The sequence below is a fragment of the Melitaea cinxia genome, chromosome 16 (assembly GCF_905220565.1).
Source record: "Melitaea cinxia chromosome 16, ilMelCinx1.1, whole genome shotgun sequence".
Lineage (NCBI taxonomy): Eukaryota > Metazoa > Arthropoda > Insecta > Lepidoptera > Nymphalidae > Melitaea > Melitaea cinxia.
Window position 1 is genome coordinate 11,511,629 of NC_059409.1, and position 24,168 is coordinate 11,535,796.

The 24,168-nt window shown below is 39.9% G+C and overlaps 2 protein-coding genes and 1 long non-coding RNA gene across 3 annotated transcripts; all 3 read left to right on the forward strand.

The window, feature by feature from the left end:
- The first annotated feature begins 616 nt into the window (after nt 1-616).
- Nucleotides 617-12,995, forward strand: LOC123661014. The gene is made up of 4 exons (XM_045596029.1): nt 617-899; nt 2,867-3,034; nt 3,601-3,751; nt 12,811-12,995. The coding sequence occupies exons 1-4, from the start codon at nt 813-815 to the stop codon at nt 12,975-12,977; spliced, it is 573 nt and encodes a 190-aa protein (XP_045451985.1). The 5' UTR covers nt 617-812; the 3' UTR covers nt 12,978-12,995.
- A 2,626-nt stretch (nt 12,996-15,621) lies between these two features.
- On the forward strand, nt 15,622-18,431 carry LOC123661051. The gene is made up of 4 exons (XM_045596064.1): nt 15,622-15,900; nt 16,556-16,732; nt 17,041-17,191; nt 18,227-18,431. The coding sequence occupies exons 1-4, from the start codon at nt 15,814-15,816 to the stop codon at nt 18,361-18,363; spliced, it is 552 nt and encodes a 183-aa protein (XP_045452020.1). The 5' UTR covers nt 15,622-15,813; the 3' UTR covers nt 18,364-18,431.
- A 2,919-nt stretch (nt 18,432-21,350) lies between these two features.
- Nucleotides 21,351-23,412, forward strand: LOC123661294. Its single transcript, XR_006744323.1, has 3 exons — nt 21,351-21,442; nt 21,747-21,921; nt 23,169-23,412. It is a non-coding gene; the product is annotated as an uncharacterized LOC123661294 (long non-coding RNA).
- Nucleotides 23,413-24,168: the final 756 nt, after the last annotated feature.

Here is a 24,168-nt window from a genome sequence, read left to right on the forward strand (position 1 = left end):
TCCGATGGCTTTTCGTGCTCTCTGAGTAAGGTGACACTCGAACCACGGTGGGAAGACCTTTTAGCAGCAGATCATTTTTCTAGTATAAATGTTAACGATTTGTACAAATATTTTGTACAAATATTTTTCCGAACTATTGACGTTGTAACTACCACCAGTCTACCACAATTAAACATATATAGGCAATATTTTCCCCATAATTTGAAATCACAGCTGAATAATACTACTTTCAAGTAGGGTTGTGGTGAGTCAGGTAGCCAGAACTCCGAGGTAGGATTAGAGTCAGCAAAGTGCTTGCAATGTTTCTGGTGTTGCAGGTATCCACAGGCTTCGGTATCCGCTTACCATCAGGCGGACCATACGATTGTTTGCCACCTTTATAGTTCAAAAAGTTAGTAGTTTATTGATACATTGATTTTGTAAGATCGTCGTGTCTATACACGACGATCTTACAAAATCAATGTATCAATAAATTCCATACACAGAATAGTTTTGTTTTTTTGTTGTTTTTTCAATATCATGATAATGTCACAGTATTACGGCGACACGTAGGCGTGTTTATTTCTCGACAAAGCGCTGGCAATGCACAGCTTCCGCGCCTCAAATGATTAATAAGATAATTGCGATCATCAACATTGTCCATTCGACAATTTCGAACCGTGAAGTCACAAGTAGTTTTCAGAACTACATCTGTCAAATGTTTTTTTACATTTACAAAAAATATATCTATTGAGAAATAATACACATGTAAACTACAAAGTGTAAAGAATGAGCTTTATGTTTTAAGTTTTTAGTTCACTCATAGTTTAAAAATGCGTGTAGAAATACCCGAGTGTAAAAGATGCTGTTGTTGCATTCCTTTACGAAATGGTATTATTGTCTTCGGTTATTTGAATCTGGTAAGTTAAATATTTTTTGTCATGTGAAAAATATGTATAAACACGATTGTTTTTTTTTATATTTAAAACGCGATAGTATGTTTTTTTTTTAAATATAGTTTGTCTGTTAATGTAAAATCTGTGTGAAATCAAATCTATGTAAATTTAAGATCTTAGAGTTAAAAAAAAGTATTTACAAAGATTTAAAGGATTAAGTTTGTGTTAAAATACAACTTCTTTGTTGAAGTGCTTTTGAAACAATTTTTATATTGTTTTAAAAGTCTTTTAGATTCTTTTTAGACTTTCTGTTGAGTTTTTTAGAATGAAATTTCATAAGGACCACCTTTCCACCCGCGGCTTCGCTCGAGTGAATTACTAGATTTTGCTGTTTCTTTTTTTTCAATAAAATATAACCTATGTTACTCAGTGATAACGTAGCATTCCACTGGTGAAAGAATTTTTAAAACTGTCGGTCAGCTCAGCCTACTGCAGTTCACTGCTGGACATAGGCCTCCCCAAGTTCGCGCCAGACATCCCGGTTTTCTGCAATTCTCATCTAGCCTACACCGGCAATCTTACGTAGATCGTAGGTCCAACGGGCCGGGGGACGTCCCACACTGCGTTTGCCAAGACGCGGTCTCCACTCCAGGACCCGTCTACTCCAACGGCCATCGGTGCTGCGCCACAGATGACCAGCCCACTGCCACTTCAACTTGCTAATTCTGTGGGCTTCTGTCGGTTACTTTCTTTCTCTCGCGGATAGTCTCATTTTTGATCCTCTCTTTGAGAGAAACCCCAAGCATAGCCCGTTCTATTGCACGTTGAGCGACTCTAAACTTGTGGACCAGTCCCTTCGTCAGTGTCTACGTCTCGGTTCCGTATGTTAACACAGGCAGGACGCACTTCAAAATTGAGCCAGTATTTTTTAAGTTCATCAACTATAAAATATATAATCTAAAAATCAAAACTTCCTATTTGTTTTCTAATTTTTGAGCGAATTTCACTCATTATAATCATCTAAAAACCCTAATAAGCCGCGATAAAATCCGAAAAGTTATTTCATTATAATCAAACCTCCCTCTTTTTGTAATATCAGTATAAAAGTGCAAGTAATATTTGAATGTTATATTTCCATAAGAAAAATTTCTTACGTATTTTTTACCCTCTTTACATTTTTAACAGACTTCAAAAAAATAATCTTAATTCGACTGTATTTTTATGTCATTATTAAATTACTGGGTGTACCATACGGAGTTTTATTTTTATTTTTTATTTGAAAGTTAATGCACGTCATTTCGTCTTCTTTAAAAATAATTGAGATCTATCGATAAATTTTTGAGTTTAATACGTATTTATCGTTTAATTTTTAACTGGACACAGCGGGAAACAACCTGCTTAAAATCTGGAGTAGCCCTAACTGGGAAAGTACCTCGACCTTACAGAAGATTACAGCTAAATAATTGATACTAATTTAAAACACCCTTGGAACCTAAAAACCTTGGAACTTAAAAAGCCGACCGATGGCGGAATAAACATCCAACTGCTTGCTTTGAAATACACAGACCGAAGAGGGGCAGCAGCGACTTCGGTGCGACAAAGCCAGCCCTGTGGTCACCAACCCGCTTGCCCAGCGTGGTGACTATGGATTGGCGCTATTTTTGGCGCGAACTTGTGGAGGCCTACGTCCAGCAGTGGAATGCGATAGGCTGAAGTGATGATGATGAGTGAATTTCAAACAGCGTTGTGTTCCTATGGCGAGTAAGGTGACCAGAGCTCCTAGAGGGGATTGATGGTAGGGTAGGAAACGCGTTTGCGATGCTTCTGGTGTTGCAGGCGTCTATAGGCTACGGTAATAAGGTGAGCCGTACGCTTGTTTGCCAACCTAGTTATGAAAAAATTGTCGATGAGAATTTAAGGCAGTTTTTTTCATTTCAGAAAAAAAAAACAATTATAAATTAATTAATTAATTTATATTTCATTATTTTCAGATATCTTCGATATTCATTTTACTAACGGAAATGTTTATAGAGTTTCAAGCAAGCCCCGATGTAGCCGTGCACCGCGGTGTGATATATTTTTCAAACTTCTGGTACGCGTCAATACTCTTCGTTTCTGATGTCGTTTTCAATATTGTACTCCTCTTTGGAGCGCATATGGTTTGTAATGTAATTTATTATATAAAAGCATTCATTGGTTACTCATATAATTATCTGACGTATAAAGCATATAACTGATAAAAATTATGATATATTTTTATTTTTCACCATCAATCTTCACTTTATGCTTTTATTCGTAGCCCGGTATTCTAAAAGTTGTTGTAACAGGCCGAGAGGACTCATTTAACCTCTTGCGAATAAATCCTGTCAGTAACTTATGTGTGGGATAAAACTTACTAGCAACCCATGAAACAGGCCGCAAATATTAATTGTAAATATTTTAAGTTTTTAATAAGTATGCATGAATGGCCTTCGTCGGTCGGGTCGGTTAGTACTATATCTTCTTATTTATAAAATTCTCGTGTCACAATGCTAGTTACCAAACTCCTCCGAAACGGTTGGACCGATTTTTATGAAATTTTGTGTGAATATCAGGTACGTCTGAGAATCGGCAACATCTATTTTTTATACCCCTAAGTTATAAGGGGAGGGGGATTAATAGCATATATGGCAAAACAACGTTTGCGGGGTCAGCTAGTAAAATATAATAATATATTTGCTTCCAGAAAAAAACACGACTACTAAGAGCATACTATTACTACGCGGTGACAACTACGCTACTCTGCCTAGTCTCATTCATAATACTTCGAACTGAGCAGCTGTACGATCAAGTCTCCTTCTATGTGGTAGAAGCTTGCTTCGTTCTCAGCAGCTTAGGTAAGTTTGTTAAATTTATTTATAAAGGAACAATTTCAAATGAACAATTTGTCCACAGCGTAAGCCGAGAAAATCGAAAGGGTGTGTATGGATCATGATAGATGCTTTAGTAAAAGAAAAGGGTATATGGTACAAAATTATCATAAAATCAGTCTCCTCGTTTACCTTGGTTTATAAAAGCAAGGATTACATCACTACAGCATTCAAATTACGTTCAGGCCATTTTCCATCTAAAAAGTTTGCCTTTTTAATGAAAAAAGCTGAATCCCTTTTTTGTGACACATGCGGCCTGCTAGATGAAGTAAACTACATACTAAGTGAATGTGATAAATACGAAACGGAGAGAGAATCGGTTTTTCCGTTTTCCGTTTTTACGTTTTAGTATAAATAAATTTGATATGGGTACTTTTTTATCTGTGTTAACAGAACCTTCGTCTGATGCAGCAAATTTGTTAGTTAATATGATCTTACATCATCAATGATTCTTTCTCCATTTCTTAGACATAGTGGGAATTAGGGTATGATGGGGCTGGCGTGTCTGTGTAGACAAAAGTTCCTAAAAAAAAAAGAAAATAAGATGCTTTAGTAGTAAAGGATTAAACTAATGACAGTTATTAGTATACAGAGATAGTTGGGGGGGGGGCGACGCAATGGGGAAGAATTTCGAAATTTACATTAATGAGCCTACGTAGTTACTACGCTGTGCTACGACCTGTTATGCTCAACGTGGAGTCTACCTTTTTTTATTATGTTATGGGCTTACACTTGACCTCAGTCTAGCTCTAGAGCACAGACGAGGTCGAAGATGGAGCGAGTTCGCCCAGAAGAAGCCTGTTCACTCGCGCTTTAAACATGTTCAGGTTGTATGAACTCGGAAATACAGACGCCGGCAGGGAATTCCATTCCTTGGCTGTGCGCTTTAAAAAAGATGATTCGAAGCGCTTTGTACGTATAAAAGGTATATCAATCAGGTAGGGATGAAAGCCTGCGGTAAGTCTGAAAGTCCGATGGAAGAAAGGAGATGGGGGTATGAGTTCGTGCAGCTCAAGGGCACACTCCTTAAAGTACAACCTGTAAAAGACCGTTGTTGTTGTTGTTGTTGTTGTACACGGGCTATTTTCCGCAACTCGACGTCTTGATGCGCCTTTTTTGCGTGATCGGCTGGTGGGCACTATTCGTGCCAGCCAAGCTCCTTGAGGAAGCCTAGCAGACCCTTCACGTTGCCGACGACTTCCTGGAGCAACCTCGGTGTCCCAAGGTGTAGCGCCCTGTAGTTCGCCACACCACCGCATTCCAGCAGGATATGTGAGGCCGCTTCCTCTGCCTCCAGGCACGCTCTGCACAGGGGGCTGTCTGTAACACCTAGATTGTGTAAGTGCTTGTTAAGCAAGGCATGTCCCGTAAGCGCCCCGACCAGTAGTCGGAGCTGGGCTCTTCCATAACCGCGAAGTTTGCGGGACAATCCTGGGTTGATCGTCGGAAGAGCTTCCTTGGTCTGCCTGCAGGTAGTTAGGTTTGTCCAATATTCTTGGTGCATTACCTTGGTGTTGTGTCGCAGCTGGCTGCGCAGCCATCCGAATGGCAGAGGCAGAATGGGTTCGGGTCCGTGGACCCTCATCTCCGATCCATTCCTCGCCAGTCGGTCGGCCGCGTCATTGCCTCGCGATCCACTGTGTCCCTTTATCCATTGAAGGGTAATGGTGTTCGTTTCACTTACCTTCGTCAGAGCTCGATGGCACTCGTATATTAGCCCTGATGTCATAATGTCGCTCTGTAGGGCTTGCAGGACCGATCTGCTATCGGAAAGTATTCGGATTGGAAAACCCTGTACCTCTCTAGACTTGATCGCTGTTGCTGCCATTATGATTCCCATACATTCCGCCTGGAAGACGGTGTTGTGGATTCCTAATGGCGATGAGATGTGGATATTCAGGTCTTCTGAGTAGACCCCAGAACCTGTACCTGTTGATGTTTTCGACCCGTCTGTGAAGATTCTTAACTCCCTAGGGTTGAGGCCTTCACCTGGGTCTTCGTGTAATTGTATTCTGTATCTTTTGTCGAATACGTACTGTTTGGGTATCCTGTCGGTAACTGCTTCGACGAGCGGTTCCCTGTTTGCCAGTTCGCCAAGTATTCCTGTATGTGCTACCTTTACGTTCCTCCAAAGGTTTAGCTTCCTGAGTCTTACCGCAGCCGCTCCCGCCTCCTGTTGGATAAACAGGTGCAGCGGCGGCAGGTTCAGTAGGGCTTCCAGGGCGGCTGTCGGAGTAGTCCTCATGCAGCCCGTAGTCGCCATGCAAGCTAGCCTTTGAAGTCGTTGTAATTTTGCTTCACCGGTGATTAGTCTGGTTCTCGGCCACCAAACCACAGCACCGTAGCTGATAATTGGCCTGATGACGGACTGGTATAGCCACAGAGTGACTTTAGGGGATAGACCCCATTTCTTACCTATCATTCTGCGGCACTGCCAGAAGGCTATTGTAGCCTTGTCAATTTTGCTGTTGAGATGCTTGCTCCAGTTCAGTTTGCTATCTAGAATAATTCCTAGATACTTTACCTCCGAGCTGAACTGTAGCTCCGTACCGAACAGTCTAGGGGGTTTGTAGCTCCCCAATTGCCGTTTGTTAGTGAACATTACCTGTTCCGTCTTTCCAGGATTGACGGTGAGTTCGTTATCTATGCACCATCTCTCCACAATTCGTAGCGCCTGTTGTGTGACACTGCACACGGTACTGCTGACTCTGCCGCTGATTAGAATCGCGATATCATCAGCGTACCCGATCGTGAAGTAGTTGTGCTGGTTCAGTCTGGTTATAAGGTCGTTTACCACTAGGTTCCACAGTAGTGGGGAAAGCACCCCTCCTTGTGGACATCCTCTGGCTACCAGTGCATGTTGTGCCTCAGTTGATGTAAGTTTGATGACTCTTTTTCTGAGCATGTTACCTATCCAGTCAATCATCATCGGGTGTACCCCGTGCTTAACTAGGGCCGACGAGATGCTGTTGAAGTTAGTCTTGTCAAAGGATCCTTCTATGTCGATGAAGGTGCCAAGACACATAGCCTTGTTTTCAATGGCCTCTTCTATTTTACTGACCACTGCATGTAGAGCTGACTCTGTTGATTTACCTTGGCTGTACGCGTGTTGGTTTGGATGTAGGCGTACTGTAGCTAGGGCGTTTTCTCTCAGATCCCGTTCGCACAACCTTTCCAGAGTCTTCAGTAGAAAAGATGTAAGACTTATAGGTCTGTGGGATTTGGGTTCAGAGTAGTCACTTTTTCCCGGTTTGGGGATGAAGATTACCTTTACCTCCCTCCACTGCCTCGGCACGTAGCTGTGAGCTAAACAGGCCGCCAAAACAGTGGTAAGCCTCTGGATCAGTCGGTTACTTCCCCACTTTAGAAGTGCCGGGAAGACCCCGTCCAACCCTGGGGATTTGAAGGAGTCAAAGCTGTTGATAGCCCATCTGACTTTTGATGGGCTTACTACCTTGAGTGCATATTCCCAATGCTCCTCTGTTGGGGCTACGTCCTCCTCGGGCCAGTCCACCGACTGCATGATGTGGCACCCTGGGAAATGTGTCTCAACCAGGATGCACTCTGCTTCTTCCGGCGTGCTCGTGAAGGTGTTGTCAGGCTTTCTTAGGGAGCCCTTCAGCTGGCTGGATTGGTTTGCTAGGACCTTCCTTACCCTATTGGCCTGTTCGCAGGTTTCCACGCTGCTGCAGAATTTGCGCCACGAGTCGGTGCTTCTGTACCTTAGTCGTTTCTTGTATCTGGACTTGGCTTTCTTATACCTGTCCCAGTCCAGATCGGCGCATGTATTCATTGCTCTGTTTAGAAGTCGCCTCACCTTTTTCCTGAGTCTTTCCAGTTCAGGCCCCCACCAGATTACTTTATTCTCCGGTGGCAATGATAAGGGACATGCAGTTTGGTAGGAGTCTATAATGTTGCTAGTCAACGTATCTACCTGCTGTTCTATATGTTCTGTTCCCACAAGCCGGTCTGGGCATGCCTGCTCACTGAGCAGCTGCTCCAGTCTCTCAGCGTAGTGCACGCGGTCAGTTTTGCGTGGGTTACGCCTAGGGGTTGCTGGAACTGTATTTACCTGCACATCGAAGCGTATCCATCTGTGATCTGAGCACGATGCCTCATCGGATACGTGCCAGTTGGAGATGGTCTCGGAGGCCGCTTCTGTGGCAAGAGTTAGGTCGATGATTGTCCTGCTACGTCTGTTCACGAAAGTGGGTTCAGAGCCCACATTCATGATCTGTAGGTTTGTCGTCATCAGATATTCAACTAAGAGCTTACCTCTTTCGTTTGTTGTTTTCATTCCCCATAGGGTGTGATGTGCGTTGGAGTCAGTGCCTATAATTAGTTGCAGCCTGGCCTCTTCGCAGTATGTTATCAGCCGTGCCATGTCGTGCGGCGGTGGCGCATCAGCCTCCGGCATGTAGGCCGACGCGATCACCATCTCCGGCAGACTGTGGTCTTGCGTACTATGCAGCTGTATGGCGCACACATCTCTAGAACAGAATCTCGTTAATGTTTGCGCCTGTATATTGTTGGTGATGTAAATACAGGCCCTGCTGTTTTCCGAGCCTGTATGTGTAATTAGCTTACCTCCAGAGTTCCGGAGTCCGCATACAGTGCCATTCCTGACCCACGGCTCCTGGATCAGTGCAATGGCTGTTGTGTTAACCTCCAACCATTTACGCATTTGAGCCGTTGCTGTCATGCTATGGTGGAGGTTTGCTTGGAGGACTTTACAGGATGGGTGAGCTGGGTAAGCCATCGTCAGACAGCATCCCTGCCTCCTCCATCACTGTCTCCCCTATGGCCAGGTTGTCCAGGCTTGCCAGACAAGCCCCCTCCTCCGACTCCAGAAGCAGCTCCTCCACGACCACTGCCTCTTCGGTCTGGGGTTTGGGGCTCGACCGCCTCACAGGGGGTGGCTCGGGGATAGCCGGGATTGCTCCCGACCCTTCCCCCTTCGCCTGTTCTCCGTTGTTTTGATCCTCCATGGGGTCGTCATGCTCCGTTGGCAGGTGCTCGGTAAATTTACCTTTCGGACCCTGGAACTTCACGTACACCGACCCCAGCAAATAGCAGAGTCGGCGCTCACGTTCCACCAGGGTCTGCACCACGTCCTCAGGAGCGCTGAAGATCAGGAACGTGTTACCGTCCTGTCTGTCAACCTTATGGAGGATCCAGCTGTCTACCTTGGCCCACACATTCTGGAGCCGCAGCGCGCGTCCCACCTTCCAGATGTCCGGTTGTTCACCCGGAAGGAGGACCCCGCAGCGGACCAGCCTGACAAGGTCGCACTGCCGTTTGACCATTAATTTGGTGCCCGTGGGCAGGGCGAGCTCCGAAACTATACGTGTGAGGTACCCCACGGTTTCGCGGTTCTCACACCACAGCTTCAGAGCTCCGTCGGCGTATATCGGTTTACCCTGAAAAACAGGGTTCACCGGTTCATCATCGGTCGCTTCTACAAGATCCTTGAGAAGGCGCTCTTGTAGAAGGACCTGTACTTCCTGTGCGGCCTGTGCAGTCAGGTGCTCTCCGGTCACAGTTGTCACCGCAACCAGTAAGTCCGACTGCACTGCCGCTGAGTAGGGGACATGGGTACCATCAGCCAGCCTCGGCTTTTTGGGACCACCCCTCGGCGACTGAGAGTCGTCGAGGCGAGCCCTTTTAGCCGGTACCTGGGATGCACCTCCATTGCCCGCTTTACCCTTCGCCTGCGCCTTGCCGCGTTGGGCGCGACCGGTTGCCTGGTTACCCTGGCCACCTGCCGCCCCCTTCGCGAACTTGACGGACCCCTCGGTTTTGGGTTCCTCGGCTTGGGTTGTTGTATCGCGCTTGGGGGCTCCCGCCTCCGATGCACGCCTCCTCTGACGTTGGCGTAGCTTCCTGTTCATGCGCCGGGGCTTAGGTTCACTCCCTGGTTGGGAGGACCCTGTACCCCCTGCGCGTCCCGCCGACTTGCCGGGTTTCCCCTTGGCTTGTCGGCGGTCGACCAGGGTCCACGCCTCGTCAAAGCGTTTTAGGGCAGCCACCTCTCCTGCCGACCGGGCTCCGGGTTGCCCCAGTGCCCTGTCGGCGTCGAGGATAGCGCCTGTTGAAGGCGCCGTCGACGTGGACGGCCTCGGTTCCTCCGGTTTCCCGGTTTCCCCTCGGCCACCCACGGACTTGCGCTTTGTGTGTGGTGGCGCCGCCTTGGCGGCACCACCCCCGCGTGTGTGTGTGTTTGCTGAGGTCAAGGTCGACTTCGCTGCCTTGCCTCCGCTAGTGAAAGAGGGCTGTCCCAACTTCATGGTGCCGCACCCCTGTTGTGTTTGTTGTACCCGTAATGGGTGTTTGGTAGACGGCCCCGCATTCGCGGTACCCGCCACCAGTAAGGTACCATCCGGTTTCCCTTCAGGTCCCTGTGAGGGTTTGGATCTATTGTTGTCCATGTTTGATAAGAAAGAAATTTCATCCACTGCGCTCCCTACCCTCCATGGAGCCCGCAACGTTGGGGATGCCGTATCGACACGGGGGCTACGCAGTAGATATAGATGTGGTAGGTTGGATTCCAAACGCGACATCGGGAGCTACAGATGCCCGGCTGGTGACCGCGATCCCACGGCCCCCAGTGGTTCCGAACACCCTTGCCCCGTCAGCATGGCCGGTCTCCGCGTCCTCCCAGAGGACCCCACCCCATCTCGCCAGCGTAAAGCACCCGGCTCATCCGTGCAGTTACGCATGTCCATTTCCCCGCAGTGGCTAGCTACGGGGCTACCGTTTAGCCTGAAATCCGGACCAAAGAGGGCGTGTTGTCTCCCGCGGTAACTAACCCAGACCCCGTTCGACTCAGCCCCCCAGGACTCCTTCATCCCTGCGTACGGCGATCAACTGCGCAGGACACACGCAGGTAGGCAATTGTAGTTGATCTACCGGGTCACCTACTATACCCGGCAGATGGCCTGTCATACTTGGCTACAGCAGTCCGGGGTAGATGGTAGTTGCGGCGCCCGTTATGACTGCTGCATTTCCAGGGTGTGCGACCCACTCCAGAGGAGCTGACGCCCCAGGAATGGGTTCGCCCCCAAGCCCGTACGTCGGCGAGCTGAGGGCGACGTGGACGCGTATGACAGACTTGACAGGGGCAAGCCAGCTTATCGCCGCACCCTTAAGCCTACTCACTCCCTGCCCTACACCCCAAAAAGACCGTTAGACTGGCAACCTTTCTTCGGTGAGCCAGAGTGCGAAGAGATTTCACCAAACTGGCCTTACCGATTAGCCGCTTGGCTCTGCGTTCCACTGAGTCCAGTGTGGCGAGTTGATATTTAGCTGAGCCATCCCACAAGTGACTGCAATATTCCATGCACGATCGGACTTGAGCTTTGTACAGCGTAAAAAGCTGTTCAGGCGTGAAATATCGCTTAACCTTATTTAAGATGCCAAGCTTTCTGGCCGCAGTTTGCGCCATGGACTCAATGTAATTGCCAAAGTTGAGGTTAGAATTCAACTCTATGCCAAGGAGGTCGAGGGTATCGGACACAGGGACAGGTGTACCACGGAAAGTAGGAGTCAAGTTGAAAGGACTCCGTTTGGCGGAGAACAAACAAGCCTGCGTTTTGGCGGCGTTGAACGTGACCAGGTTGCAATCACCCCATTGGGATACTTGCCCCAGTACTGAATTTGTTCGTTCTACCATGGCCTCTCTCTGAGAACGTATTACGTCCCTGCTGTCTCTTGCGCTGGACAAATATCTCTCAACAATCGTACTGTCATCTGCGTATCCAACAATGCCTGGTCGTAGCATGTCGTTAATATGGAGCAGGAAAAGAGTTGCAAAGAGAACAGAACCTTGAGGGACGCCGGCGTTTATATCCATCAGGTCAGAGGAGCAGCCGTCCACGACCACTCTGATCGACCGTTCACTCAAAAAGTCTGAAATCCAGCTACAAAAGTCAGCAGGGATGCCGTAAGCAGGAAGTTTGCTAAGGAGACTTGCGTGCCAAACCCGGTCGAAGGCCTTCGAGATATCTAGTGATACAGCGAGCGCCTCTCCATGTTTCTCAATGGCTTCGCCCCAGCAGTGTGTGACATACACCAGAAGATCTCCAGTAGACCGCCCCTGACGAAAGCCGTATTAGTGGTCACTGAGGAGTTCATTGTCTTCTAGGTAGTTCAGCAACTTGCTGTTAAGCACCTTTTCCATGACTTTGCAAACCATGGAGGTGATGGCGTTGGTCGGTAGTTGCAGGGATTCACTCGGCTACTCTTTTTGGGCACTGGCTGCACATTAGCCAGCTTCCAAGATTTTGGCACCGTTCTAGTTTGAAGAGAGAGGCGGTACAGGCGCGTGAGAACAGGAGACAGCTCAGGTGCACAGGCCTTTAGGACGCGCGCAGGTATACCGTCAGGTCCGCTAGTCTTATTCACGTCAAGATTCAGCAAAACTCTACGGACCTCTTTATTGTGGATCGTGATCTCTTGCATAGAAGAGTCACATCGAGGCAAGGATGGTGGTTGCGTAGAGCTAGCGTCAAGACGCGAATTGCTTGCAAAGAGAGATGCAAACAAGTTTGCCTTTTCCACTGCCGAGTGAGCTAGCGAACCATCAGGCTTCTGCAGAGGAGGCAATATAGGGCGGCAGAAATTGGACTCTATTGCCTTCGACAGAGACCAGAATTGTTTACTACCTTATATGTAAGTTAAAGACCAGAATTGTTTACTACCTTATATGTAAGTTAAAGACTAGGTATAAAAAATGGTATATTTAAGGCAAGTGAAAGATCTGTTTAGCTTTTGTTAATTTCGACCAACAACAAGAAAAAGATTCCAAATTCCTGAATGTGTAATTTTTCTTGTCTACAAGACTTAATGAAAACACTTCTCTTTAAGTAAAAACTACATGTAAACTATTCACATATCAAATATATCTTCAATGACCGAACTTTAAGACACGTGATATTCATTAAATGTTTAAATAACTAAATGTATATGCACATGATTTTATAAATAAAATTTTTCAAAAGTTAATAATTTTCTCAATTATTTTTCAGGTATCCAAGTCTACCTCATATTATTAGTCAGAAGCGAGCTCGCGAAGATTCGACAACGCAGTCGTGTCTGCTACGTGAACCACGCTGCTGAAATAATAGTCGAAACTCCTGAACAAGTCGGTAACACTGACGTAGAAACTGTCACGTTAAGAGATGCGAGTAAATAAAATATAATAATTATATAATTGTTTGTTTGCTTATATTATTTTAACTAAAACTCTGTCTAACTAAAAAAACAACTATTAATAATAACAATATAATAAATAACTAGATGAGCCCCACGGTTTCACCCGCGTAGATTTGAGAAAAATAGCCTTCCTTCTTCTTAAAGCATACTTAAGCTTCCTTTTTATATAGTTAAAGTTTTTTAGCTGTGTATGCCGGTAGAGCAAGCAATTATCTATAAAATGATATATAATTTATGTGGAGTAATTGTGAGGTTTTTTTCTAAAAAGGGGGGGGCAAGTATCTTAACCTTAGCGTATTAATATATATGATTGTGTTTGAGAAACCGACTTCAGTTTACTTCGTCAAGTAATAAAGTGAGAACACCATCCATGCAGTTGAAGACAATTAAAGGCTGTTACTAGGGATGACTAAAAACTATTACTAGCACTAGCTTTCTAATACAAAAACAATCATCAAAGTTGATACACCGAGTAAAAAGTTATGACTTAAACAGTCGAAATGAAAACCTAAATCATATTCGGAGCCTAGACCCCTGTATTTGTCTGCTTTTGTTTTTTCAGCCGCTTTACAAGCCGCACCAGCTCTGTTGTTGGTTCCATGTAGATGGGAAGGGGCCAGCGTGTCTGAACAGGTTGCATCCCATACCAGCACCCGGCCCATCTTCCATGGAATCAAACTCATGCCGTCCGGTCTCTTGCCATCGTCTCTTGCAATACCAGTCGGCTCAAGTAGACTTGGCACGTTGACGGTGGCAAGGGACCGGCGTATGATATCGTTATGTGCGGCATGTCTCGAGAAGCGGCCTGCACTTTTTAGGCATGACAGACCGTGATGTCCTAGCTTGTCGACATCACTGCCACAGGGACATTTATCAGGAGCGCAGACCGGAACCCCAAGCCGTAGACAGGTTGCGATTCGGAGCGTGTCAGGCTCAAGAAATGTTCCTGTATTTGACGAAGGGTACGCGTGAAGCCAGTAGCCGGTCTCATGCGTATCCACGGCCGAAAGCCTAGCACGCGCCGAACCTGCACTACAGCTTAAAAGATTGTCATAAGTCAATTTGCAGTTTATGTCATCCCAGCTCCTCTGTGAATTTGGAGTAACTGGAAAATTTTGACCTGGGCATGCAATTAAGAAAGCGTTTCTAGCTTCTTCTAAGCCAGCAATCTCAAAGTTTGAAGGGGATGCCCTTAAAATTTTACTTATGAGATTTGCTGAACTATGGACAGAAGATAGGAAGGCTGGTAAAGCGACACTGGAAATTTTGCGAATCCCTAAACCACCATAACGGATAGGTAGGGATGCTTGGGTCCAAGATTGCTCGTTCAGTTGCATATTAAGAATCGATTCTAAGCTAATTTTGATTAAGTCGTCTACTTGTGATAAAAGATCTGGGTGATTCCAAAATGAGCAGCAACGGAGCGCATTCGTAAAAAAAATAATTTAATTTAATTAATCTGTTGTATAATAATTATTATGCTTTGTTAAAAAAGAGATATCCTCAACCTCTTGTTTCATACTTTTTTCAATATTATCTACTTGTGCAACATTCCTAAAGTGATTAATTTGTTGTTAAATTTTAATATTAATCGAGATCGGTCTTTCATTCATTTTAATAATATTTCAGACTAGTTGTGCCCGTGACTTCGTTCTCGTGGAATTTGACAAAAACGTTATTGTTCAGTTCGCAGAGCTATAAAATAAATACATTTTTACAATAAAAGTAGCCTTAGTTACTCCTTATTACATCAGCTATCTGCCAGTGAAAGTCCCGTCAAAATCGGACCAGCCTTTTCAGAGATTAGTCGGAATAAACAGACAGATGGACAGACGGACAAAAAATGTAAAAAATGCTATTTTAGTATATGAACCGTCCATACCATCCATATGCATTTAGTAAAAAGCTTATTTTAATATAACAAACAGACACTCCAATTTTATTTATTTGTATAGATATTTGCTATTTAATCCTAAATGTAGGTTTCGCGTTAGCAATTTATGGAGATATAGATTAGTTAGATCTTTTATTTTCAGGACCAACCATTAAATATTTACAAGTAGTAATAAGCTGTTCAGATTTTGGTTATGTACAAGGCGAAAATTGTACATACACAATAAAGAAGATTTATTTTTATTTCGTGCTTCGTCAGGGTTGACTGGAATTAGAATAAGAATCGGTGAAAATTTATTTATTTATTTACAGACAAAAAAAATACAATTGGTGTCATAAGCAGTTCAACAAAAACAATGTACAGTATAACAGTACACAGTGTTTCTAGACTAATCACAAATCATTGGTATTGAATATATTTAATTAGGATAATTGAACAAGAAGTGGTAAAAAATTAATAATAAAAACAATATATTGTTTTTACTTCTGTTTTTAATTATTTCTTTATTTTTAAATTAAAATTATCAATTTATTTTAAAATATAATTATTTTAGATAATTTATGTTTTTTTTTGTCAGTTATGTCAGTCATGCTCTAGTAGGTGTATCATTTCTTCCTTATGACGACTATACCACTATACAGTCACACGCGGGTGTGTTTACTCGTTGACAGTGAGGACAATGCACAGCTTCCGCGACTCAAATGATAAATAAGATAATTGGAATGCTCAACATTGTCCATTTGACGATTTCAATCCTGACTCACTAGTAGTTGTAAAAAATAAAGCTGACAAATGCCTTTCGTATTCTTCGCGAAATACTTCAGTAGAAAAATTTAAAAATTGTAGTTGTTCAAAAAAATTTGTAATGACTAGTCGAGTGTAGATGAAGGAACATATTGTGAGCGTTTTGATGTGGTAAAAGATGCGTGTAGAGATACCTGAGTGCAGAAGATGCTGCTGTTGCTTCCCCTTACGACGCGGTATTATTGTTTTAGGGTATATAAACTTGGTGAGTCAAGTGTATTTTTTGACTTAAGATAAAGTTTTACTTTTAGCTGTGTGGCTAGGGCAGTAAAGAATATAGTCAGCCCCTCTCTTCCCGTGAGTGTCGTAAGAGGCGACTAAGGGATAACACAGTTCCACTACAACCTTGGAACTTATAAAGCCGACCTATGGTGGGATAACCATCCAACTGCTGGCTTTAAAATACACAGGCCGAAGGCGGGCAGCAGCGTCTTCGGTGCGACAAAGGCAGCCCTGCGGTCACCAACCAGCCTACTCAGCATGGTGACTATGGGCAACACACATGAGTTCACGCCATTTTTGGCGCGAAGATGTAGATGCCTATGTCCAGCAGTGGACTGAAATAGGCTGAAGTGATGATGATAATGATGATGAACTATCCAAAAACATACACTAATTAGGTGGCTTTCAAGTTAATAAACAGATGCTCAAAATTAAACACTATAATTTTACTACACACAAGTGTAGTAGTAGTTTTGTACAAAGTGTATGTATAGTTTTTACTCAAAAAAAATATCTTGGTAAAATTTTATTCTAGCATTTGTATAGCGACAGGTTCAACCAGCTTGTTAAATATTTCCCGGTTGTTAGATCTTATTTAATTAATAATTTATTTACTAATTTTTCTTTAAATATTCTAGGCAATTTCGATATTTCTAGTGGTGATAGAAATAGTGATCAGTGTTAAGTATGGCAAAACAAATTATACCGTGACGTTGTATAAGGGGCTGATGTTCTTCTCTCAAGTTTGGTTCGCTTACATCCTCTTTGCGTCTGAGATCCTCTTTAATATTGTACTTCTTGTTGCAGCACATACGGTTTGTAAAATTTAATATTAAATCTTCTCATTCTTTTTGAGATTTGCTCTTTTTTATATGTCGTATGTTTCATCTGTGAAAAAACTTTCAAAACAGACTTCTAGTTCCCGAAACTAACATTCTATATATTATAATTATAGATACCATATATTATAATTTTATAACCTTATTATATTTATAACTTATGGGATTATTATTAAAGTTTTTACCTATACTCGTATGTCACGATTTTATAAGTAGTGTTTCACAGTTATTTAAATTAAATTAAAATTATTATTATTTATTTAAAAAATTATGTTTTTTCCTAGAAAAAATCTCGTCTGTTACGAGCGTACTACTACTATGGGATCACGATGACGCTGGCTACCCTTGTTACATTTATCACACTTCGTACTGGGGATATGTTCAGAAACTATGGCAGCTATATTCTAGAATCATGCTTTTTCTTCACTAATATAGGTGAGATTGGATAGTGAAAAACTATTTTAGTATTGTTTTTAAGCATTCATGGTCACTAGTTCTATGCTTTCTATGTTTGTAAAGATGTTATTATGTAAAAAAAAAAAGAATAATTACATCGATAAAAAATAAATGGTAATATTGTAGGTTGACGAAAAAATAGTCAACTAAATTTAAATGGAATCACATGACATACACCACCTGTCGATTTAAAAAAAACCTTCGAAATCGGTCCACCCAGTTAAAAGTTCTGAGGTTAACAAACATTAAAAAAAAAAACAATTGAATTAATAACCTCCTCTTTTTATTGGAAGTCGTTTAAAAATGTCAGTTTATTATATTATTTAAGTTTAATGTGTTTAATGTTAAAAATGTAGTTGTGGTGTGCAAGAAAGTATTAAGGAATAAAAATAAAAACATAAACATTTTGCCTTTTTTCCAATTTGCCGTATAGTTTATCTACACAGAGCCAAGATTTTTGTCAGGTGTTTGTAATACCAACCAGAACTGACGGGTTTAAAAGTTTTTCAAGACAATGACGCAAACAAGGGTTTTGACATGGTAGTGCGAAAAGATAAAATTACCGCTGAAATCGGAAGCGGAAGCTTGTAATCTATTAATGATTATTCCTTGTTCGGGTATTTGTTCGTGTGGGTTTTCCCATCTAACCTTGAAAATTAAGTTTTTTATATGGATAGGTCAGCAAACAAGTATACGGCCCGCCTGATGGTAAGCGGTTACCGCATCCTATAGATGCCTGCAACGTCAGAAGCATCGTAAGTGTATTGTCAACCCTATACGAAAATAAAAAATGTCTTGAGATTAGCACTAAACGAGTAAACGAATCAAATAACGCCATGTTACGAGAAACGTAACAAAGGTCACTTGTTCAGTAGATTTTTACTTCTCACTTTTTTTTGATACTGGGGACCTTATATGAAAATCGATTCTTAAAGAGTAAACTGCAAAATCCTTTCCACAGAAAAAAATTACCTCCAAATAAAGGTACTTTAAAACTTTTTTATATTTTTACAGGACTGCAAGGCTACCTCATATTGTTAGTGAGAAGTGAACTTCTTAAGATGCGCCGGCGTAGTTGTACGTCCTACGTGAACCACGCTGCTGAAATATTAGTTGACACTCCTGAACAAACCGGACGAAATCCGTTTTAGAAAGTTGAGGAGTTTTGTGTGATAAAATATACTTATATGTTTCTTTTAATTCAAATTATAGTTAATTCAAATTATAGTTAATTCAAATTATAGTTAATTCAAATTATAGTTAATTCCTTATAAATTATAATTAACATTTTACGTATTAACCTGTGAGTTTCTAAGATTTATATGTATAGAAAAAAACAACAATAAATAATTTGACTTTAATGAGTAAAATTATAAAATCGTTAGCTTATTTCCCTTAATATTTATAAGTTTATTTGATTCTATGGAAAAATTTTCAAAATACAAGATTAAATAATTTTAACAGATCGGTTAAGGTTTTATTAGACTCCAATGATTTAATTTTTGTTTGGAGACTACATTTTTATTTCTATATGAAAGTAGATATCAAAATAAAAGTTGTTCGATGAGAATAAATAAACATCACAGATTATTATTTTTTTAAATTTAATTTTTGTTTACATACATTTTTCAAGAATTGTGTTGAAGGTACTTTAAGCATAAATAAATAATTGTTAATAGTGTTTTTCCTATTTCTTTGATCTATTTTTAACCGACTTCCAAAAAAGAAGAAGATTCTCGATTCGACTGTTTTTTATGTATGATACTTCAGAACTTTTGACTGGGTGGACCGATTTCGACAATTTTTTTTTTTAATCGAAATGTAGTATGTTTTATTTGGTCACATTTAAATTCATTTGAGATCTAACAACTACTTTTCGAGTTATATCTAATAATGCGTTTTTACTTGACTATTTTTTCGTCGACGTACGTTGTATTATACCACATAACTTTTTACTGGGTGTACCGATTTTGATGATTTTTAATTTAATCGAAAGCGGATGTTTATCCTGTGGTCACACTTAAATTTAATCGAGATTTGATAATAACTTTTTGAGAAATCTTTGATAACGCGTATTTACTTGACTATTTATTCGTGCACCTACGTTGTATTAGTTGTCGATGATATAACTGAAGTCGGTTTTTTTTTTCGTTTGCGAGCAAATACAATTATGTCTTTTTCTGTCTAATCCTAAGACAGTGTGTCTTCATGCAGCGAGGCGTTACGATACGTTGTGAGGCATCACGAAAAATATAATACAAGTCCAACGTCAAGTGAATAGATTAAATGCCGTTCTTAGACTGAAAATTCATTACGCTAAAAATTTGTTATTTACAAAATCACTAAAAGAAACTTCTTTCAACTTGTAGGTAAAATTATAACAGACGTGTTGGATTTATCCTCAAATTCATATTTAAATATAAATACTACGTGTTGATCTTTGGAATGAAAAACAATTTTGTAATAAAATTTAATTTTTGGGATTATTTTTTTACACAAAATAATGGACTACTTCTCAACCCCTGTCACACAATGATACACTTCGGCCCCTAATAGAGAATCCGCTTCTTTTTAACTATTTAATAATAGTAATACATGATTTTACCGATACCAGACATATGCAGACAAGAATATATATTTTAATTCACACAGTTTTTTTTCTAAATGCCTTTATCAATAAGTAATTCATAGCAGTGACAAACGCGGCTGGAAACCCACGGGTCACGGGCTGGGTGACACAAGATTTATAAACATTCCTATATGATGTATACTTATCAACATTATAAAATGGAGAAGCTTGTTTGAATACAAGTTAATGAGGAATTACTGATATTTAATTAGACCTTTTTAAATTTGATTACTCCCTTATTAAAAATGGCCATTGTTTATATTATAAAGAAAAGAAAGAAGGGAAGGATAAAATACGAAATAGCCCAAAAAATATTCGTTTAAATTATATCAATTGATCATTGGTTTTATTTATACTTTTAAATAGATATATATAATTTTTGGGAAATAACTTTGACAAGGATTTGGTGAGTAGGTTATCAAATGTATCTTTATAATTGTCTGATTAAAACAGTAAAATCTTATTTAAAGAGTATCTTATGAAATTAAGCCAGTTGCCAATGTGTTCTCGTCGTTAACGCATGTATTTAATTAATTATAAGCATTATTTATGTAGTGTTTATATATATTTAGTAAAATATTTGAATCGTGCCTAAAAATGGCAAAATTGAGTAAGTGTTGTTATTGTTTGCCATTGCGAACTGGTCTGTTGATATGGGGTTATGTTGCACTTGTAAGTATACTCCATTTTAATATTTTTAATTTGTTCTCCAAGGTATGTATTTAATATATTTTATTGATGGGCTTTTAAACGGTAGTCTATGACTACTTTGAGCATAATTATAGATTTAAATTTATCCAGGAGCGTAATATAAAATCATTATAACCTGATTGGTTACCAACTGCTGGAGATAGGCCTCTACAAGTTTACGCCAAAAATTACGTGAACTTATGTGTTTTGCCCATAGTCACCACGCTGGGCAGGCGGGTTGGTGACCGCAGTACTGGCTTTGTCGCACCGAAGACGCTGCTGCCCGTCATCGGCCTGTGTATTTCAAAGCCAGCAGTTGGATGGTTATCCCACCACCGGTCGGCTTTTTAAGTTCCAAGTTGGTAGCAGAACTGTGTTATCCCTTAGTCGCCTCTTACGACACCCACGGGAAGAGAGGGGGTGGCTATATTCTTTAGTACCGTAGCCACGCAGTACAGTTTGTTGAAGTATATCTTGTATAATGTGCTAAGCATTTAAAATATTAAATACACATTCATTGAGGTAGGGTAATATCCTACTCAAAACCTGGAGCAGCCCGACTGGGCAACCTTAACCTTAGAAAGTATTGCAGCTAAATAACATTGTTTTTAAGTAATTTTTTGTTCCTGCGGAGAGAAAGGTAGTCACAGCTCTCCAGAAGCAGGGATGAGCAGGGAGTTAAGCCTAATTTGCCCTAACTTATTGAAATATTTCAAGAAAAGGCAAAATGTAATTTTTGTTTCCAGATCACGATTTATGTTTCGCTTCTTCAAATGCTTTTCAAGATTCAAGATATACTAGATAATTTACATTATAATGATCCAGCTTCATTTACAGTATTAGCACTAAAATTCGGAATATCTTTAATACATTTTTTGTTCTACATTGTGTTCCTAACAGCTTTACATAAAGTAAGTAAAGTAATCTTTAATTTACGAAATGTACATATATTTGTCACATTCACTTTTATGTTAAGTTTTTCATGACCCGATAGACTCTAATCTTATATTTGTCTTAACCGTCAAATACGTGGAGTATAACTAATCCTTAATTTTTTTTTGTCCCAATTACCTGCGAAATTTTCTTAATTTTAATTCTTTAGTAACTTTTTCCAATGTTTTAGAAGTTTTAAAAAGTAAAAAATTGGTCCGTCGTTCTCATTTTTTACGCTAAGCAACGCGTTTAACTATTTATTTATGTTTTTTTTTGTTACAGAAAAGCCGAGGACTGCTAGAGTTTTTTAACTCTTATAATGTCATCGTATTGATAGGCCTTATTGTAACAATTTCTCTTTACCTACCGATGAAGGCATATAGCTTACATTATACAGTCGGAGTTTACGTATTTCAATATATTATCCTGACTTTAATAACACTAGGATTTTCAATATGTAAGTCATTATCGGTACTATTTATAATATATTTACTATTTATATGTGTGTGTATCAAAATCAAAATCAGCTTTATCCAATTAGCACATGAGCACTTTCGAATCATTTTACAAATTAAAACTTTAAAATTTTTTTTTTTTTTTTGTAAAAGTTAAGCTACCACCGATTTAGAATGTAGATTCTGCAGAGAAGAATCGGCAAGACACTCCGCAGTTACTTTTTTGAAAAATAATTCATTTATAAAATCGAGTGTCCCTACGTATAATATCGAAATTGAAAAAAGGCACTTTACATTTTTTACGCTGAATGATTTGTTAAGTATCGATATTGAGTATAAGCTCATGAAAAATTTGATTTTATGTGTATTTTATAGCATTTTCTTCTCTTTTTTCTTTGAAAATATACATAAAAAGTAGTTTTTTCATGCAATAAAAAAATAGAAAATTTTCAGTTTCGATACTGTACGTAGGGACAGTCGAAATGTGTTTTAGTACAAAATTAGTAACATGTTGCATAAAATACACACACACACGTCACAAGTCCACACATCATTATCAACTATGTAATCCTGCACCGAATAATAAGCTTTATCTATTATTATTTTTTTTAAATAAAAACTTTAAATTTATGTTGAGACAATTCCAAAATTGTTTGTGGGATTTTATTATACATCTGGGAGTTTGGTTCTTGTGGGTTTGCCATTGACGCTTCCTAGAGGATACAGTGCCGAATATCCCTGTTATTATCATAAATACCTAATAATGAGCGTTAGTCGTAGCAGTAAAATCGACCAATCTGATATAGGAAGCCATGGCTTAAACTGAAATCCATTTTCAGTACAAGAGAAGAAATTAATTTATTTAAATGGTTCAGAATATTATGTAGTGGGGAATAATATACAACTTTTTTGATTCAGTAAATTTCTGTTTGAAATTCGTTTATTCTCATTATGTACAACAAAGCATGATGAAATATCTTAATGTTGTTAGCTCTATGCATTGAAAATTATAGTGATTTGATAGTGATTGAAGTCATATAAGTATTTAACATTTAAAAAACCGATAAAGTAAATTTTTTGTAAATCTGTATATCCTTGCAATATATTTAAATTCTTCCTTGCCATTCGTAAAAAAAAAAAACAAAACAAATTGTTAAAAAAATAATTAGTAATTAGGAAAATTCTATTAAAAACATTAAGTTTTTGTAATTTTAATTCAAAATGATTCTTAAATGTATTAAAATTATAGTATTCCAGCTGTACCTCATAGTCGCTGTGCGAAGTCTTATATCAAAGCTGGAGGATGACAAAGATTGCTCATCAGCCGTCTGCCAGTCCGAGGATCCGGAATGCATTATCCATATGTACAAGGAAAAAGATTATCTTGATTGCTAGTTGAAAATATCAATGTTAACGTTGTTACGTTAAAATTCTAAATACGCCAAAAAGTAAATGTTTTCAAAAGTATTACTTATATAATTGTAAATTTATTACGTTCTAGTATTTTTTTTTTCTTTTATATATTGTATACGATTATTAAGTAAAGTGGGATTGTCTGGAAGAAATGGTTAATAGCCATAAGTCCGCTCATTGTACTTTACAGTCTGTAAATGTTTTTAAATGTGTTTAATGTTTAAAATGTAGTTGTGGTGTGCAATAAAGTATAAATAAATAAAAATAAATAAATAAAAACAATTTGCAATAAGTACAATACATAACTACAACACGATACAAGTTAATTGATATTATTTTACCTTTTCTGATAATAATAAATTATAATAGTCCATTACGATAGGATATATCCTGCTCAAAATCTGGAGCAGCACGTCTGCGGACGTACTTCAACATTATAGAAGGTCACAGTTAAATAATAGTCAAATAGTGTTGAGTTCCTTGAGGAGTAAGGTTGCATGGGCTCTTAGGATTATCCACCAAGAGATATTTGTTTTTTTAAAACATATATCATCGATATTGCAGTAAATCATAATAAAATTAAGATATAATTTTATTTACTTATTTTTTTAATTGTCAACTTAAATTTACTTTCAATAATTGAAAGATTACAACCTAAGGGATTCGAAGAAGGCTGTAACTTTCAATCTTCTTATACTAATTAGTCTTTTTAACCGACTTCAAAAAAAGGAGGAGGTTACTCAATTCGACCGTATATATATATGTATATTTTTTTTATGTATGTTCGGAGATAACTTCTTCGTTTATGAACCGATTTGTATAATTCTTTTTTTGTT

Excerpts from the sequence above, each read along its gene's own strand:
- LOC123661014 (XM_045596029.1), top strand. The coding sequence starts at position 813 with ATGCGTGTAGAAATACCCGAGTGTAAAAGATGCTGTTGTTGCATTCCT. Across the intron at positions 3,035-3,600 it reads TCCTCTTTGGAGCGCATATG|AAAAAAACACGACTACTAAG; the intron begins GTTTGTAATGTA and ends ATTTGCTTCCAG. Across the intron at positions 3,752-12,810 it reads CTTCGTTCTCAGCAGCTTAG|GTATCCAAGTCTACCTCATA; the intron begins GTAAGTTTGTTA and ends ATTATTTTTCAG.
- LOC123661051 (XM_045596064.1), top strand. The coding sequence starts at position 15,814 with ATGCGTGTAGAGATACCTGAGTGCAGAAGATGCTGCTGTTGCTTCCCC. Across the intron at positions 16,733-17,040 it reads TTCTTGTTGCAGCACATACG|AAAAAATCTCGTCTGTTACG; the intron begins GTTTGTAAAATT and ends GTTTTTTCCTAG. Across the intron at positions 17,192-18,226 it reads CTTTTTCTTCACTAATATAG|GACTGCAAGGCTACCTCATA; the intron begins GTGAGATTGGAT and ends ATATTTTTACAG.